General features: G+C 41.2%; 1 protein-coding gene across 2 annotated transcripts in view; it reads left to right on the forward strand.

Moving 5' to 3' along the window:
- The window catches only part of DPYS (dihydropyrimidinase), an 81,890-nt gene that overhangs the window by 27,454 nt on the left and 34,507 nt on the right, over positions 1-19,929 (forward strand). For both annotated transcript variants that reach the window (XM_086695444.1, XM_086695443.1), the window contains exons 5-7: positions 6,363-6,519; positions 7,457-7,598; positions 9,702-9,844. In XM_086695444.1, the coding sequence (XP_086551570.1) occupies positions 6,363-6,519; positions 7,457-7,598; positions 9,702-9,844 (442 nt within the window). The remainder of the gene's footprint in view (positions 1-6,362; positions 6,520-7,456; positions 7,599-9,701; positions 9,845-19,929) is intronic.

Here is a 19,929-nt window from a genome sequence, read left to right on the forward strand (position 1 = left end):
AGTGGAGACCTATGAAATGTCAGACAAAGAATTCAGAATAATCCTATTAAGGAAGTTTAGTGAACTACAAGAAACAGAGGGGCAACTAAATGAAATTAGGAAAACAGGGCATGAACAAAACATTTGATGAAGGCAATAGCAACCATCAAAAAACAAACAAAACCCCAAAATCTTAGAGTTAATAAAATAGAATAATTGAACTGAAGAGTTCAACAGGGAGTTTCAGCAGTAGACTCGACCAGGCAGAGGAAAGGATCAAGGGCTGGATGATAGAACCTGGGACATTACCCAGAGAGAAGACTAAAGAGGAAAAAAAGAATGCAAGAGTGAAGAAAGCCAACAGGCATTATGGAACACAGTGAAAGAACCAAAAACAACATTCAGGTTATGGCCATTCCAGAAGGAGAAGAGAAAGAGGTGCCAAGTGCCCTTCCCGCCCTGGGAAAAATGCTCACCATGACTTCCTCTACTTTGAGTTCAGGCTGTAGTGGAGGCTCCCTCTACATTCCTTCATAAGCTGTTGCCATCTCTCCGCTTTGTCTTCCTAAAATCTACCCAGACTTCTGGCCAGCCCCGGTCCCTCCTTCATTCTCAGAGCAGTTGTGGGTTTGGGCCATCTCTTGTACAGCTTTGCCGGGGTTTGGGTGTGAACTGGGAAGAAAGAGATAGAAATGCACATTCGGTCCACCAACTCTAACTTGAAGCCTGAGGTTTCCCTTTGTTCATATCTTGATGTTTTCTTTTAACACTTGCGATAAAAAGCAAAGAGCGGGTTATAGGAAAAAGAATAAGAATGTCATGGGCAAGCCATTGAAATTGGAGTTGCTTTTGACAGTTTGCAAGGAATTTAAATTTCATGCTTATTTCTAGTCTTAGTTCATCTAAATTGGGTAACCAGAACTAGGTTAGTTGTCATCCTTCATGTGAGAAACCACTTTTGCAAAAATGAGGTAAGGGAACCAGAAGGCTGTACCTAGAATGATACCCTGTTTTCTTTTAGAAGCAGAATCTGCTGCCCTTGCTTCATACCCCACACATAAAGTTGGACCAACCAGCTGGATTTGTGTCACATATAGAAGTTCCCATCTGCCCGGCCCCAGACCGCTTTCACTCACTGCAGTCTTTGTCCAAATAGTGTATGTGTCAATATGTGCCATTGGCTTCAGTGACACTTTTTATTTTGGTTTGAGTAGCTTTGGTTATATACGTTCCTTTTCTCCATATATTGGCATCTGGAATTATTAATGGCCTTTCAAAAAAAATATATCGTTTACCTTCCCCTCCCTTTCCAATAGAACATGGATTCACTGTTTTTCTGGTGCTTTATTTGTAATGGTGGGACTTATCTCAGAACTTACTTGATGTTCTACTTATGTATATCTGTTATAATTTATTTTCCAACTATGACTGAAATTTTTAATCCCTTTTTTTTTAGTCTCCAGTTTAACTTGTCTCAATAGAGTTCAACTCTATTTTGTATCCATATTCCTGACTATAGGGTACAAATAGGACTCTCATCTGAATTTGTTAATAAAATGTTTTCTTTATACTTTTTACATAAAGAAAACCAAATTATTGGACACCAGATATATGCTAGTCACAGGGCTCTAGGCATCGGATTTGCAAAAATGATGAAGTTAATTTTGATCCTCAAGTAACTTATGGTGAACTGGGCTACATTGTGGTTGGGGTTTTTTTGTTCGTTTGGGGTGGTTTGGCTTTCCTTATCGGAGAAAGCTTTACTTTCCAAGTTTATTGCTGTAAAATATAAACTTCTATTACAGAGAGGTTTTAAATGTCTTATTTTCCACTTTATTTAAACTCTGTCTTTATTTAAACTCTGGGTTACTTACCTCTCCTCCCCCTGTCCAGCCATATTCCTTTTGTGTTTTAAAAGATGGGGAGGAAGGTCCATCCAGGGGCCTTTCTCTCTCTCTGTGTTTGAGTTGACCGATGTTTGTTAGAGCTGAACAAGAGTAAGTCAAATCTTGTTATCTTATCACAAGCATGTTTTACTGATGCTTAGTAACCCGTGCTGTTCCTAAGGAAGGATTAATATGCAGCTCAATCAAGGTGATCTGAATCTCAGGCTTTCTTTTTTTGTATGTGAACATCTAAACACTCCCTTGACCTTAAAATTTAGAGCAAGGTGATCTACCTTATGACCAACTGCAAAGCAGTTGAAGATTGGCCATTTTAAAACACTTTTTAAAAAGAATTGTGTAACCATAAGGAAACTGACATTTGTGGAATGTATTTGCTGCAGTAACAAAGTACCACAGATTGGGCAGTTTACGCGACAGAAACGAATTTTCTTACAGTATCAGAGATTAGAAGATCAAAGTGTTGACAGGGTTGGTTCTGAGGGCGGCAAAGGATGTACTGCGGACCTCTGTCCTTTGTCTGTAGACGACTATCTTCTCCCTGTGCCTTCACACTGTCTTCCCTCTGTATGTATCTGTGTCCAAATTTCCTCTTCTTAGAAGACCCCTCTCATATTGGATTAGGGCTTACCCTAATGACCTCATTTTAATTTAATTACCTTTATAAAGGACCCTCCAAATACAATCACATTGTGACATACTGCAGGTTAGGACTTTACCATTTGAATTTTGGCAAGGGGCACAATTCAGCCCATAACATGAAGTGAACCCAGAGTCCCAAGAAGATGCTAAGTACTTTCATATATATTGATGTATTTGATCCTCACAAAATTGCCACACTGGAGAGACATTGTGACCCCACTTCATAGAGGAGAAAAACTGAGACTAAGAACAATCAGTCGTCTTGTATACGGTCGCTGTCTAAAAAGTAGCAAAATCAGGATTTGAACCCAAATCTGTGTGATCTACTCTATTATGTTGCTTCTATGTGTTTTCCTTCTCAGTGTTTTCCTTTCTGTGTAAATGTAATATTTTGAACCAAAACAGACCCCAGAAAGGTTCTACTCTATCCTTCTTGCTAGGAAAAAATAGTTTTATAGATGTGCTTGGCTTTCTGTTGGTAGCCAGTGCTTCTACTCCGGGCCACCTGTGCTGGCTTCTCCGCATTTTCCAACCTTTTATAACAGATCTTGGGACTTGACTAAGTGCTGTTCACAAATCTAGACAAGGTGTGAACATCTGCTCTATCACTTTCATCTGATAAATGCCTTGACATGTTTCATCATTTGGAAATCTTTAGAATCTCTTAGAGGGCAGAAGTCCTTAACGTAGGAGATAGCATCTTAAGTGCAGAGACTTTTTTGGTTTGGGGCCAAACGATGGAGAAAGAAAGAGAGAACCTGTATGGGTAGACAGGGAATGATACAATGTGAACCTTGCTGAGACTGTGGGTGGAGATTAATGATGAAGATGCCCTATCTCCGGAGAGTTGTTGAAACCATGTGCCTCAAATGTAATCAGGAGAGCACCAGACTAGGACGGATATAGCACTTTTCATTACCAACCTGCTAAGCGCAGTAAATGACACCAGTAAATGAAATTGGAAAATTTCCCAGCCACAACCACAAAGAGCTTGTGGTTGATTTAAACATTTAAAAACACATGCTCTTTACCAAGAAATGAAGAATAACACTTTTCCTGGTAACGCAATGTGTATGTACGATAAGTCAAAATACTAGGATTCTAATTCTGGTTTATCACTTACTACCTGTGTGACTTGGGCAAATTAGTTAGTCTCATTGAGCATCAGATGCTTTATCTGTCACACCAGCTTGAGGGTTGCTGTGAAAGCCAAATGAGATACGTGAATTTCAAACTGTATTTGCAGTGCTATAAGATGTTAGATATTTTTGTTTTTCTTATTTTATTTTTGGCCTAAATCTAATAAAGCCCACAATTATGCTGAATTATCTAGTGTGATTCTCCAATTTACGAATTACCCAGTCCCTTCATTTTCCTTCCCTTTTTTACTTCTTGCATACTATCTGTTTTGTTGTTGTTGTTGTTGTTGTTGTTGTTGTTGTTGTTGTTAATGTCTTAGAACCATTGTGAAAAAGGAGGTAGAGTAGTTAGGAATTTTTAGCTTTTATTTAAATTTTTTAATATATTTGCCGATGCTTAATGAATGGGGAGACAGTCGAAAATAGCCCAGTTAATGAAGAGTTTGTTGTGTATACCAACACAGTGGCCTGTCACATTTTAAAGGTGTTAAAGCCTTCCAAGGAGATTACATGTCATCTGGTTTCAAAACAGTCCTGGCAGACTCCTGCTAGTTGCTGACGCTTTTAATTTTTCCTGAGAGCTAATAAATTTGTAGAACTTTGAAACTGTGTTCCCATCTCACCTTGATGGGCCAAATGATTGAATAGAGCATGTGATAAGAATCGCTCCCACATGATGAAGCACCACGGAAAATCCTGAGTTGACAGTTTGTAAACCGATTGCAGATCAAGTCTCTGAGTTTTTCAGTGTCTGAGCATCTCTTGGGATAGGAAGGTCACTACATGCCTGCAAGTCAGATATTGGGTCCATCTTTCTATCCCTCCAGCAAATAGTACATTACCTCTTAGTTCACATGAAAAAGGGTTGCTTCTTGTTCTACACACCAGAACGAGATACTGGTGGCATTTCTTCTTTCCTGGGAGTAGGGCAGTAGGAAAGAGGATGGGGGTGGGATTCAGCCTGTGTGTGTGCTGTGGGTTTGTGTGTGTGTGTGTGTGTGTGTGTGTGTGTGTGATGAAAGTGAAAGATCTTAGCCATGGCTATGTTCTTGGGGCATAACTTTTATTGACCATGTTTGGTACTTGGTTACTTAAGAAGCAAGGTTTGTTAGGCTTCAGTAAGCCTTGTCTCGTGGTTTGCAAGAGGAAAGCGGGAAGAGATGATCTGGGAGGTAATAGGATGCTACATTCTAGTAGTACGCGACGAAAGCAGCTGGTGGCCATCCGCTGTCAGTACTCTCTGAAGAAATGAGTTAATTTCAGTTCTATATCGAGGATTTGAGCTGAAATCTGGTGACTGACTGGCCAGAGTGAGCTAGTTAGGTGTGCCAGGATCTGTTTACTCTGTGTTCTCCTATGTGGCTGCTTGGGGATGATCAGCTTGATGTCGGTGTATCTATTATTCCAACAAATGCTAATCAGAGATAAGATTCTGATTTTAAATTCAAATTTACTCTGCACTATTAGCTTTTCTAACGCTGTTTGCTTGTGATGGCCTCATTTGCATGATTTTTAGAATATGCATTGCTGGCTACAATTATATTATCTGAGTGTTCTTTCTATTTAACATAAGTTTTTGGAGGAGGTTTTTTGTTTTTTGTTTTTTTCTCAAGGGTGTGAAGAAATTCTCAGTGTATTTGCAGTAGAGATATGCTGTGGTTAAACTCCATATGACCATGTGGTAATTGTCATCAGGGGTATAGCACAGAAGTTAGGAGTAAAAAATGCCCAGATTCAGATCCTGACTCCTCCATTTCATTGATGGCATGTGGAGTACATGTAATGCAACTGTGCAGAAGTCATTTCACTTCTGTTATAATAACAGAAGCTATTTAAAAAACAAGCTTTTTCTTCATCTTTTAGTGGAGATAATGATAGCACCTCCCCGGTAGGGTTTTGAGATCCTTTCATTAGAATGGCACACATATCAGCCAGCATTTGCTAGATCATGCTGCACTAACAGATACATCTAAAATATCAATGGTTTATAACTGCAGAGATTTATTTCTCATTCATACTCATGTCCATCATTGGTCGGCTCTACCTCTGTTCCATATTCTCTTCATCCTGAGGGACAACTGAAGAAGCAGTCTCTGATAGTCTAAGGTCAGAAAGAAAACTCACTGTGGCTTTAACAGCTTCTGCTTGGAAGCAGCCCATGTTACTTCCATTCATGTTTAATTGGCCAAAGTAAGCCACGTGGTCAAGCCTAGTATCAGTGAGAGCATATAATCATCTACCACAACACGTATGGACATTGACTGGAACATAGTAGATGCTCAATAAGCAGTAGCTTTAATTTTTTTTAAAACCAGGTATCATTCTTTTTTTTTTTTTTCATGTTTATTTTTGAGCGAGCGAGAGAGAGAGAGAGTGCGCATGAATGGGGAAGGGACAGAGAGATAGGGAGACAGAAGACCTGAAACGGGCTCTGTGCTGTTAGCAGAGAGCCCGGTACGGAGCTTAAACACACAAACTGCGAGATCAAGACCTGAGCCGAAGTTGGACGCTTACCCGACTGAGCCACCCAGGTGCCCAAACAGTAGTTTTAATTTTTAAATCCTGTTCACAAAAGGTAAATTCTAGTTTGGGATTCCTATCATCCCTCACTAGCGCAGAGAAGACGAATATTTATGTTTGTCAGATGGTTCTCTTGAGAGCAAACTGAAGTACTGAATGCGTCCTTTGAAATTTCCAGGGAAAGTGGTCTATGGAGAACCCATAGCGGCAAGTCTCGGCACAGATGGCACTCACTACTGGCATAAAGACTGGCACCATGCAGCCCACCATGTTATGGGCCCACCCCTGCGACCAGACCCATCAACGCCTGACTTCCTCATGAATCTATTGGCTAAGTAATCTTTGAGCAGAGGGGTGTGAAGTGTTTTGCCAAAATAAGGTGTTAGATGAGTCTCAGATTTGAATGTAGGACATCTTGTCCACCATCTGAACTTCCATCGACCTCCAGTGTCCTGTTCTACTTGACATGATAGGTGCTGGGGACTCCCTTACCTGAGACCAACGAGCAGTGGCTTAATTGTGACATGGTGTCAAAATCTCTCCTGGACGCAGAGAAATCAGATAATTTTTACTGAAGTTTGACTCTCTTCTAATTGTTTCCTTGCCGTTTCTATCCTGTATAGAACCGGGTCTCTTCACTGTGCTTTGTTTCTATCATTCACATATTCCTGAATATCTTTCTGTGCTGCTGTAACCCAAGAACCAGATGTGCCTGTATAGGTACATCTCTGAGATTATTCACAAGTCAAAGCAGGCTATCTGTTGCTGGTGACACGAACATCCTCAGCCAATTGTCACATGTCTGCCCATCACAACATTGGCATTTGGGCAGGAGCTGCCTCTGTCCACGTGGGTCACTGAGGCTCATCTTTGTGTAATGCTCTACTCACAAGGAATTTTCCCTTACGTTATTGCCAGTGACCCTAATATAATTGTCATCTAGAACATGTCATCACTAATTTCTAGATAAGAAACTGAGCATTGAACAAACTCATAACCACAGAACCTACAAGTGAGGGAGCCTGGAACCAGTTTTTCTGGCCTGCACGTGATGGTGCATCAGGCTTCTTGTAAGGGTCTTATTTTCTAAAAGCGCTTCCTAGAATAGAGATGAGTATGGATGAAACACATACTTGAAACAGCTTCTCGTTCTCCACTGCAGTTTTCTGACTTTCAGTTGAGGAGCGTCAGGAGAACCGGAAAGTTCTGGTAGTTTCCTCTTGACGTCTTTTATGTATTTATCACACACTTTGGTGTGTTCTTCTTTTCCAGTGGTGATCTAACCACAACAGGAACTGACCACTGCACTTTCAACACCTGCCAGAAAGCTCTTGGGAAGGATGATTTCACGAAGATTCCCAATGGGGTGAATGGTGTTGAGGACCGGATGTCAGTAATATGGGAAAAAGGCGTGGTGAGTTTCACGGGACCCAGCTTGTTTTGCTGAACTCTGTAACCAGGATCTGGCTTGTTTCAGGATCAGAGTGTTGCAAACTGTCATAGAAAGGCTTTTTGATTGTTTTTATTACAGTGGAGACTGGGAATGCAGCACCATGACCACGGCCACCCCATTCCTCCAGGGTAACAATAAGAAACAATTTTCTTCTCACATAATTTAGTTCAGAAGATACATCGCATCATTATGCAGACATTAGGAGGTAAATTTAGACTGGGTACCAGGAGGATTACTCTCCAGGTCAGTGAAATGTTATAGCCCTTCTACTTGATTTCTCATGGTTTTGAATCCCAGTTCCTCATGTGTCATTGGTGTAAACACTTGGAATGACTGAAAATACATGAAGGATTTTAATTATGTTCATAATAAATGAGAAATTTTTCTTTTTCATGAAATTTTTGTGGATGTCTCTTTTTGAGGACCGTTGAATATCATATTTTTGAAACTTCTGTGTAAAGTCACATAAATAATAATCCAAAGTCTAGAACAAGAGATTATTGTAAATACCCACAATTTAAAATGTTCTCCCTGAGCATGGAGAAGAATCAAGTGGCTAAATGTCCATATGTCAACCTGTCCAGCCATTTGACATGTGCAGTCGTAAAGATCAACAGGGGGAGACTTGCCTGGTTACACCACCATTGTCACACCATTCTCACCCATCTCTCAGAAACCCTCCCTTAGATGACACATTAACCATGTCTCACACCTCAGAATCCCCTCCACATACCATTCATGTCTAACTCTTATTTACCAGTTCTTGTCAATTCTATTTCTAACATGTCTCCTTATTTTTATCTTTGTGTTTACTACTCTAGTTTGAAGCCCGTCCCTTGTTTGGACTATTGCAGTAGTCTTACAGCTGGTGCCCCTGCTGCCGGTCTCTCATTTGCTACGGCCTATGCTATAGTTTAGGACCAGAGCTGCCTTCCAAAGCCAAAGGACTATTCATGCTTTCTTGTCTAAAATCCTTCAATATCCTCCATTATTTATGGGATGATATTTGAACAATTAATTTACATGTGAGGATCTTCAAAACATCTTGACAGCCCTATCTTCTGCTAATCATCCTTTTCACCTCTACCCAAACTCTAATCAACCCAGATGACTCTTCTGCTCTTCCTGTTTGCATAGATTTTCTTCCTGAAGTTTCAGCCTTTTTCTCTGAACTTGTGCTATTACAATGAGTATGTGCATTACAGCAAACTTTCATACTACATCAAGTGCATAAATGACTTCAAAGTGATAGACTATTTCTTAATAGCATCCAGGAACTGTTATTTTATGAAACATTAAGGGGGTTTGCTCATGGGAATATTACTCTCAGGATGTGGTTCTTCATCATTTTGTGAAACATTGACACACTGATAATTAAATAACCCTTAAGAATGCTTCTAACCATATAAATGTGCATAGGGATAAACTCTCAACATTTAAAAAAAACAAACCATATCAGTTTAGAGAGACCACATTTATCCAAAGTTAGTCCATATGAAAATCTCTTATAGTAGACTGTCCATGATCATTGGTTCATGTACATTTCAATAGCGCAAAATTTAACCTCTTAAATTGATTTTTTCCTCTTTCTAGAAGTGTTGTCATTGATTTAAAGGTCTGTCTTATTTTAACTCTATCATATTCTTCGTATTGTCTACATGATCATCTCATACATTTTAGGTCTGCAATAAACAAGCCAGATTAAAATTTAGTGGGTGGCAGTAGTAAACTCTAAACAAAAATTGAAACCACTATTGCTAACATTTAGCTGTTTGTGTGATTCTGGGAAGGATGGGGGCAATTAGTGGGGGGTGAGCGTTAGACTGATAGGTTTTTGAAAAGTTGTCTTCAGGCTTCCATGTGTTACCCCATCATCCCCATCATTATCATTGTGATAATTTAAGACCTACCAGTATTCACAGATGTGTTATGCTCCCCAATATAAGAAATTAACTACAGTTCTGTTGAGTTTTAAGAGACAAATCTTGCACCTTAATTGATAGGAGATTTTTAAGCATATGGTCATTAAAGCAGATGCATTTTCTCTCTTGGATTGTTTTACAGCATAGTGGCAAAATGGATGAAAATCGATTTGTGGCAGTTACCAGCACAAATGCAGCTAAAGTCTTTAATCTCTATCCAAGAAAAGGAAGAATCGCGGTGGGATCAGATGCAGACATTGTGATTTGGGACCCAAAAGCCACAAGGTAGGTCTAAGTTCTTGTATTCCTTAGCTTCTCCAGGGAGAAGAAGCGCTAACTTGCAAAGAAATGATTTATTGGTCTTAATCAGACTCTTCTTGTGGGTGACTTATTTAGCCTGTATTTTGAGTCTGTGCACAAGATAAAAGTTTTGACGTACAAATATCCCTTTGTTTTCCTGGACACAGAGGACAAAAAAGTTGTGTTGCTTACCATTCCTTGGAAATGCATCTGTGTATAAAACCAATATGAATTTACCACTTCAATGGTAAGCTTGTCAGACACCTGAGTTCACATGGAGGGAAGGTATGGCACAATGAAGAAACTAGAAGGCTTAGTTTGGAAAGGGCTGAATTGAAAACCCAAAATAATTATAGCCTTTTTAAAGCTTTCAGATAGAAAAATTCCAGCACAAAGGATGTCACTTTTAGTTAGCCAGATTTTCCAGTTGATTTCATCTTGAGCTTGTCATTCCCACTAGACTCCAGCGTTTTGTTTCCTATTTCCATAATTCTATGTTAATATTGCAGATATCGCAAATTCCACCAACTCAGGAAAGCATTCAAGAGAGGCCGAAGCTCTGGTAATTTCTCCTTGTAAGACATCAGCAGAGACAACACCTGCATCCCAATTTGTGTTTTCTATAGCTTTTGCATTTGTAATGGAGAAAACCCCACCTACTTTAATATTGTATGTGTGTGCATGCATACGTGTGTAAATAGGGATACATACACCTTCTGCCCCTGCCGAATGGCATTTATTCAAAGTCTACTGGGTTTATATGTTGTACTAAGCAGAAGTCTATAGTTTCTTGGAGGTGCTGTTGTCACAAAGGCCCAGCTTCAGTTGAAATGCTTCTTTTCCCTCTGGGGAAAAGAAGACTGAGAAGCATGAGAGCTACCATTGCTATGAGCTTAAAAAATAAGCACCAGGTATTCCTGTAGAAAAGGCTTGTCTTTTTTAGTTTAACACTCTCTGGGGATTCCCTCTCAACCCAAGCACCAGTTCACACCACTGGCCATCCATAGTCATTGCAAGCAGCCTGTACTGAATGTGTACCATCTTGTTGCTGGTTTACAGTCATGCAGTGCAGGGCATGGTGGTACGAGCATCTTATTTAAGACGATGTCCTAAGATGCCAACGAGGAACAACTCAGGGTCTTTGTTGCTATGATATTAACAAGGAACTATTGCTTACTTAAGGACAAAATATCTGGTTGTCAAATCATCTAGGCCCCTCTCTGCAGAAGAAATGATGACAAATAAACTCACATTTGGAGCAGCTTCTCTACTAGACTAGAAAAAAAATGTCCTTGGGGAGACAAAGGGAAAAAAAATTGCTTGGTCTTGGGTTGGTTTGCGGACAAATTGAGCATGCTGTGTTTAGAGAGCTCCTGGTGTCTTAAATGTCACTCTACTCACGCTCTTGTACACCCAGCAGGGACCCTCCCAGCATCATTTCTGCTGTGATTCAAACAGTTTTGATTGCCCCCAAGTACTGGGACAGATAGATCTTTTGAAATGATTTGTGGCTTATGGAGATGATGAGACTTAATCAGGAAACCTCGAAAATTTCAAAAGGAAGAAAACTATCATGCAGAAAAATATTTGTGAAAAATGGTGTTTTTGAAGCATTGCATCTGGGCGAGTCCTAATAATGATAGTAATTAGCAACCATTTCTATTTGCACAGTTCTCCGTGTTTTAAAAAAAATATTTTTGTATGTAAAACGTGATCTCAAGGTAAAACAAACGGGACTCCCCCTTACGGCGATGGGAAGACCATAGCACAAGGGCGTCCATGACAGGTTTGATACAAGGATCCTTGATCCAGTGTCTTTGACTTTGCAAACTTTTAGGTCTTTCAGGAGATTCGGTACCATGCTATCTCCTAATGCCAAAGCAGAGAGCACTTTATACCGTACTTGTTTGCTCATGTTCCGCTTTTTCTTCCAATCAAGTGGTCCAGTCACGAAGAGACTTTCTGGATTTGATTCTATTCTGTATTCGTTTTCAAAAGTGAGGGAGGAATGAAAATCATCAGTTGAGCGATCCAGTGTCTAATAGAGTGAAGAACCATGGGAGGCCATTCCTGTGGTTCTTTTTAACCCTGCACCTGGCTCTCTCTGGCAGGATTCACCTTAAGCATATCCTTGGCTGTTTTAATTTGTGAGGGTGACACCAGCTCAGGGGTAGAGCATTGTCTTCCTTAGACAACTGGACAAAGAGAAATGATCCAAACCTATGGGTGTGAATAATTCACTTACTTTATTTCCACATATATTGTTGCTCGGTGGATATTTATAGGCTGTGATTATGTCTCTTTGAGTCATGTTTTCAGACGATACAAATTTAGAGCACTTTCGCACAAGTTTTAGTTGCTGATTTCTGTAACATTGTTTTGTCCTTCCTTTCCTATTCAGTTGTTGCAGAATAGCACATAATGATCCAGATGTTTACTTCTTATTTTTTCAGGTCTATATATTACCTGCTTGCTGTCCCTCATTTCTAGCCTAAGGTCAAACTAAAAAGTTTCTGTGCTTTTAAGTTTCTTTCTACCTCTCTTATCAAGTCTTTAATTTTCTTATTTGATGTTTGTCCTTCACTTTATAGCAGTCATGATAGCAGGAAATTAACTATTTACATTTTCATATACAAATCTTTTGAGATAAAGATACATATTGGCATTTATTTTTTTAATTTTTTTTCAATATATGAAATTTATTGTCAAATTGGTTTCCATACAACACCCAGTGCTCATCCCAAAAGGTGCCCTCCTCAATACCCATCACCCACCCTCCCCTCCCTCCCACCCCCTATCAACCCTCAGTTTGTTCTCAGTTTTTAACAGTCTCTTATGCTTTGGCTCTCTCCCACTCTAACCTCTTTTTTTTTTTTCTTCCCCTCCCCCATGGGTTTCTGTTAAGTTTCTTAGGATCCACAGAAGAGTGAAACCATATGGTATCTGTCTTTCTCTGTATGGCTTATTTCACTTAGCATCACACTCTCCAGTTCCATCCACGTTGCTACAAAGGGCCATATTTCGTTCGTTCTCATTGCCACGTAGTACTCCATTGTGTATATAAACCACAATTTCTTTATCCATTCATCAGTTGATGGACATTTAGGCTCTTTCCACAATTTGGCTATTGTTGAGAGTGCTGCTATAAACATTGGGGTACAAGTGCCCCTATGCATCAATACTCCTGTATCCCTTGGGTAAATTCCTAGCAGTGCTATTGCTGGGTCATAGGGTAGGTCTATTTTTAATTTTCTGAGGAACCTCCACACTGCTTTCCAGAGCGGCTGCACCAATTTGCATTCCCACCATATTGGCATTTAATTATTAGCTCAATGTCCTCTTTACCTACGTCTGCTTATTGCGCATGCCTGGGCACAGGGCTACATAGAAACAGCACGGGGGCGCCTGGGTGGCTCAGTCGGTTAAGCATCCAGCTGCAGCTCGGGTCACGATCTCAGAGTTTGTGGGTTCGAGCCCCGTGTCGGACTCTGTGCTGACAGCTTGGAGCTTGGAGCCTGCTTCAGATTCTGTGTCTCCCTCTCCCGCTCTCTCTCTCTGCCCTTCCCCTGCTCACACTCTGTCTCTGTCTCTCAAAAATAAAATGAAACATTAAAAAAAAAAACTTTTAAAAACAGCGCAGCCTAAGAGCCTGCTGAGTAGGTGCTGGTCACAGCTCCATCAGTGCCAAGCTGGGGACCCAGGCAGGTCAGTTAGGGTTCCTCAATAGCCTCTGTCTCATTTGTAAAATTAGATTATTAATAATTGTTAAGCCTACCTCATAAGATTTTTTGTTAGGATCCCATGAGATAATTTATGCGAAAATGTGTTGTAAATCAAGAAGGCGCTCCACAGAGACAAGATTTGTGTTGTTTTGGTTACTTCCTATTTATCTAGTTTAGCTGGTGTCGTTTCTTGCTTCAGTCTTCATTTTCAGGTGGTCACGGCTGTTCTCCTGAGGTGACCAGGGAGGTCGGTGAACCACTGGGTTCTCTGACCCTCAGATTCTTTTTAAAAACTGGAGACCTTTGTTTGTTTGCTTTTCTTTTGCATTTTGCTGTCCTTTTAAAAAATGGGGAAATGTTATCTTTACTTGGCAGAATATACTGAAATGATCCAGCCCCCTTTGGATTTCTTTGACTTCTCCTTGCTTCTCCAACCCTTTAGTTTAAGAATTTTCTGTAAGCCACCCCCCCCATTTTTTTGCACTATCATTATTCATCCTTTTCAGTGTGAAAATTGCAGAATGTGGGAAACAGGAGAGAAGGGGTGGTTGAAGAGGGGGCTTCACAGACTAACGAATCTGGAAGAATATTTGAACAAAGAGAAAGTGTGTTTATTGTGCTTCCTATCAAAAGAGAGAATTTTGTGGGAACGGTATGCGGATTCCTTATCTAGGTCAGTCATAGCTCCGGCTCTCTCTATTCCTGGCCTGGTTGTTATGAGAAAGTTGCTCATCTGGGCTGGCTGTTCCTGACCAAAATTTATGCTGATGACCTCAACGAGGACCTTTCTGGTGCACAACAATATTTTTAGCCTTCTCTGACTGCCCGTACAGCACCCGTAGCTTCCCACTATCCTTAGCTGCTGCCCTGCCCCTGTCTGCGTCTGCCTCTTCCCACCTTGCAGACTGAGCTCACTGACTCCTGCACACCCACGTACAGTACCAGACCACAGTCCTTACTCACTGTCTTTCTCCCTCATTAACATTCTTGAAGTAGAATTCAGTCTTTAAGATCAATGTTTTATTTCAGAATAGTTTTAGATTTACATGAAAATTGCAAAGATAGCACAGAGGGTTCCCATATACCCCACACTCAGTTTCCGTTATTAATATCTTATATCCCTCTGGTGTATTTGTTATAATTAATAAACCACTACTGATATTTTACTATTAATTAGAGCCCATACTTTGAGGCTTCCTTAGATTTTACTTAATTTCCTTTTTCCTATTCCGGATCCCATCTAGGATACCACCTGGCATTCAGTCATCATGGTTCCTTAGGCTCCAGTGGTCCATGAGTTTCTCTAACTTGTTTTTGATGACCTTGAAAGTTTTGAGGAGTACTGGTCAGGCATTTTGTAGAATGTCTCTCTATTACGGTTTTTCTGGTGTTTTTCTCATTATTAGCCTTGGGTCATGGGTATAGAGTGCCATTTTCTTAAATTTTTTTTTTTCAACGTTTATTTATTTTTGGGACAGAGAGAGACAGAGCATGAACGGGGGAGGGGCAGAGAGAGAGGGAGACGCAGAATCGGAAACAGGCTCCAGGCTCCGAGCCATCAGCCCAGAGCCCGGCGCGGGGCTCGAACTCCCGGACCGCGAGATCGTGACCTGGCTGAAGTCGGACGCTCAACCGACTGCGCCACCCAGGCGCCCCTAAAGTGCCATTTTCATCCCATCCTTTGAAGGCTATATGCTGTCAACACGACTGTCACTGCTGATGTTGGCCTGGATCTGCTGGCTGTGCAATTTACTCATTTTCCCCCCTTCCAAATTGTACTTTTTAGAAGGAAGTCACTGTGCACAGCTCACACTTAGGGAGTGGAGAATTATGCTCTAGTTTTATGTGGTTTTATAAGTTTATTTTGAGAGAGAGAGAGAGAGAGAGCGAACACGAGTGGGTTGGGGCAGAGAGAGAGGGAAAGACAGAACCCCAAGGAGACTCTGAGCTGTCAGCTCAGAACCCAACTTGGAGCTCAATCCCATGAACTGTGAGATCATGACCTGAGCCGAAATCAAGAGTTGGATGCTTAACTGACTGAGCCACCCAGGCACCCCTCTAGTTTTATGTCTTAATTGATTCTATATCTTCAGGGCCTGGCCCAGTTCAGCACAGAGTAGAAGCACAATAAATGTTGAACGGGCAAGCAAGATGGATCCAGACTTGCACACTGCATGCGAGATTCGTGTAATTAAGAAATGGCTGCAAGTGCCTTATACACTTACAGTTCCCAAGAGAGTAGATCTTAAATGTTCTTACCGTGAAAAGGAAGTGGCAATTGTGTTACAGGATGGTGGGGTCAGCTCATGCTTGGTGGTGAGCATTTTGCACTATGTAAGTGTATCAAGTCACCTTAAATTCATACTATGTTACATGTCAGTTATACATTTTTTCATGTTTATTTATGTTGAGAGAGAGATTGAGAATGCAGGCAGAGGAGGGGCAGAGAGAGAATCTCAAGCAGGCTCCGTGCTGTCAGAGCAGAGCCCAGTGTGGAGCTCGAACTCACGAACTGGGAGATCATGACCTGAGCCAAAACCAAGAGCTGATGCTTAACCAGCTGAGCCACCCAGGCACCCCTGTGTCAATTATATCTTAAGGTAACTGGTGAAAAATAAAGAAATGGCATGAGGGAAAGTTGGAAAGATTCTATTGAGCAACGATTACAGTGAAAGGAAAAGTACAAAGAACAACATTTCCTCACCTTATGCTTTTAACTTATTGCAAGTTATCAATAAATGATTGTTGAATGAATGAAGGTGAATGTGAGTAGAAAGGATCTCCCAAGGAGAGGAGGAAGAATTGCTTCATTGGTCTTATTTTCTCTGTGACTTATTCATTTTTGAAGTTGGGAGCAATCAGCTTGTTAAGCAGCTCTTATAGAGAAGAAAATGAAGTGAATACAGTTTCCTTTCTGCATTTCTTCATTCCCATGGCCACTCATCATGGGAGCACCACCATGAGCCAGACACGAGGGTCCAGACTGTGTCAGAGCCAGGCCCTGCTTTTAGGAAGCTGGCAGTGGAGGGAGAGGGTATGAGATACAAAGTCAAATACTCTCAGTCTTGGCAGGAATGGGTTAAGAATATCAGGAGCAAGAAGTTCAAAGATCATTCTCACCTTAGCACCGTCATTGGCATGGGACCACATTGGCCCTGAGTGTCAAGACTAAACATGGAGGCAAGATAAACCAAGGCAGTGCTGGGAGAGTCTGGGAGGAGACAGTTAAGGCTGGCCTTAACTTATGTGAGAGAGAGAACAGGTTCAAGTCGTGGAAGCAAGTAGGGAGGTGAGGGGGTCATGGGCTGCCTCTCTCCAGCTTTAATTTTGTTCGTTACAAACAGAGGCAATTTTAAACAGAGCTCATCTGGTGGAAAGCATTGTTTAATCCAATGAATAAAATGGATCTGTCTGTAGGTTGTTTTTTTTTTTTCTTGAATGACACTGCCTTTTATTTTACCTACCTGGTTTAAATATTAGCTGAAGCCTGGTGATGTGAGGGCTTTCTGTCTGACCACACCATTAGAGGTTGGCCAGAATTTTCCTTTGAAATTTTCTTGAAAGGTTTTAGCAAAAACAATTGCCCAGCTGACTAGTTAGCATCTCAAATGAGAGCAGCATGCATTTCACCCCAGACCCTGAAGGGGGCACCCACAGCCTACACTGAGACCCAACGAGGCCAGTTGAGGTGTTGGTTATGCAAGAACAAGCCAGCCTCTGGAGAATGGATGTGTTTGCTAATGATTTTTGGCTTCATGGTACATAGATGTTTCCCTCTTTCTCTAAATTCTCATTATTTATTAATGGCATGTAGAAGTAAGTATGCTTGCGACACAATCTGTAACCTTAAAAATGAGCCACATTATAGTTACCGAGGGCGACCAGAGCCAAGAAAAGGCAGTGCAGCCATGTTTTTTGTGTTGTTTTTTTTTTTTTTTTAACCAGTGAAAAGCCCGATGATTCCAGGATGAGAAATCTGACATGTGGGATGGATGGTGAGAGGGAATTGGGGGTCTGTAGAGAAGGTTTGGACATCCTAATGCAAGATGACCTAAGATGTTACTAGCCTGTACAAAGTTCTCACAAAAATCAACTGCGGTGGTTCTTCTGTGTCGTTGCACAATAAAAACAAACTGCATTTGGTGCATATGGAGCGTCCACCTTTTCCAGAAGTAAAAAGAATCTGCTGTATTCAGCTTGATGGCTCACTGAACCAGTGTCTATTGCTTGTGACAGAGGTATGTGTCCCAGCGCGTCACTACTCGGGTCAAAGATTCCAATTTCAGGACACGTTCCTTATCTAAATGTTTGGCTCGTTTCTGTAGAATGTTTTGGTACTTAGAGTCAAGGGGAAGAAATCAGGAGTAGGATTTTCATGCGGAGTCAAGAGAGAATCTGGCCGTGTCATGTGGTCAAGACAGAGACCAGTCAAATCAGCCAACTTGTTAAAAAATCGTGTTAGAGAGGATGGCATGTAAGTTACTTGCAAGCTCCCAGCAGCACCAGTAACTCACGTTCCGGCAATTTAAGACTATCCTATGAGCTTCGGTTCTTCGGTATTCATTAAATAGCACTTAGTTACTATGGCAACTGTCCCTTCTCAGTATTTATGAGCTACAGGGTATCTCGCAGAATCTCCAGCACACATACGCATAGCTAACACATTGTGCGCACTGGAACATTTAATGAAGACTTCTAGCTGGACCGTATTCTGCAAAGCAGGCATATTTTGCTCACAGCTATTTTCATTTATTATTTTTTAACTCAATTATAGTGGGCTTTGACCTTGAATACACCATTCGTAAAGGCATCGTGCTGTCCTTCCTGCTTAATTTCCTTCCCTTTCTCAGCAACGATAGAGATGAATGAATTTTACTGTATATTCAGTGAAGAGGAATAACTTGCCACCTGTGAAAGTGTCCCCTGGATTCTGGAGGGGGCGTTGTGTGTGCAGGAAAGTGGGGTGAGAATGACTGTTTCATCCTTGGGTAATGGGGCTTGGGGGTGTGGGGACAAAGAAGAGATAAGGAGTAAGGTGCCCTTTGGCAAATAGTGGCGGCTTATGATTATAGCTATATTGTCAGTGACTGTTTCACGGAAACCTTAGGCATTTTCCCCTGAAGTTGCACATTGTGTATGATTTGACCTTTAGTCTTCCTGCTCCTCAAAAGAAGTCTGCACACACACACACATACTTGCACAGATGTGCACATGAACACAGCAGCTGCGTTTCTGCTTATAAACGTCAGTCAGCCTGAAGACTCTGCTTTTAACGCCCGTTTCTAAGAGTGTTTATGACTAACTCCTCCCTCGGTTCCCAAACGCACACCATGGCAGTGCATGTGTGTGGGAGGAAAGAGTGGGGGCCCAGGTCTCATACCAGGTATGCAGGCGGAAATGGCAGTTTATGCCATGATTTTTCACTGTGTTGCCTCGCATACATTCACGGCGTCAGGTTAAGGTTGTCCAGGCTGTGCTTTGCACACCCCAGGGGCACCCTTCATATGCTACGGTCATAGCAGTGACCATAGCTGTATGTAGTACTTATGGCCATTTTCCCACGGATCATGGCAAAGTAGCTTGAGGAATAATTGTCTTTTGCTAATCCACACAAAATCCTGCCCATCTTCCTGGTTCCTTGGGAGGCAGGAGCAGAAAGAGAGTGTAAAGAGAAAGGCTTTAGGGTTTAACTCCTACCCTGCCTCTTACTAACTAGATGGGACCTTGGGAATTGTGACCTAATTTTTCTGAATTTCAGTCTCTTTATTTGTAAAACAGGGATGACGATGATGATGATGGTGGTGATATTTATTTTATAGCATTGTCATGCGTATCTAAGACAGTATAATGAAAAAACAAAACAGAATAATTAAAGCGCTTAGTACATGATTAATGTTCAGTGGTTCTTGGCTTACCTGCTGACTATGCGGTGGTAGGTGGTCAGTGGCAGTCAATTTATTGAATAAGTGGAAGCTGTGATCAGCTCCAGTTGTGATTCACAAGTCCTTGCAGTAGTGACCTAATTCAGACATGACCAAAAGTCACTAGAATTCTATTTCATGTAAAAGCTGCATCTCTTGTACTTCATGCACGCTTCTAATTTTCACCAAGAATGACTAAAATGGAGAAGCTTGGATGAGTTCTTCTGGCTGAGATAACCTGATAAAAGCAGAACTCTTCAGTGGCCCCAGAGGTGACTCCTTTGAAAAGGTGTTTGCTGTGAAACCATTCCAACAAATCACCTAAGATTTATCCTGTGGCCTTCGGAAGAGGCTTTAAAAAAAAAAACCTTGTGCTTTAAAAAAAAGGCTTTGACTACACATTAAAAAAAAAAAAAACCTAGTTTTG

Source organism: Puma concolor, chromosome F2 (genome assembly GCF_028749965.1).
Source record: "Puma concolor isolate L17-30 chromosome F2, mPumCon1.1.hap2, whole genome shotgun sequence".
In the NCBI taxonomy this organism is placed as follows: Eukaryota; Metazoa; Chordata; class Mammalia; order Carnivora; family Felidae; genus Puma; species Puma concolor.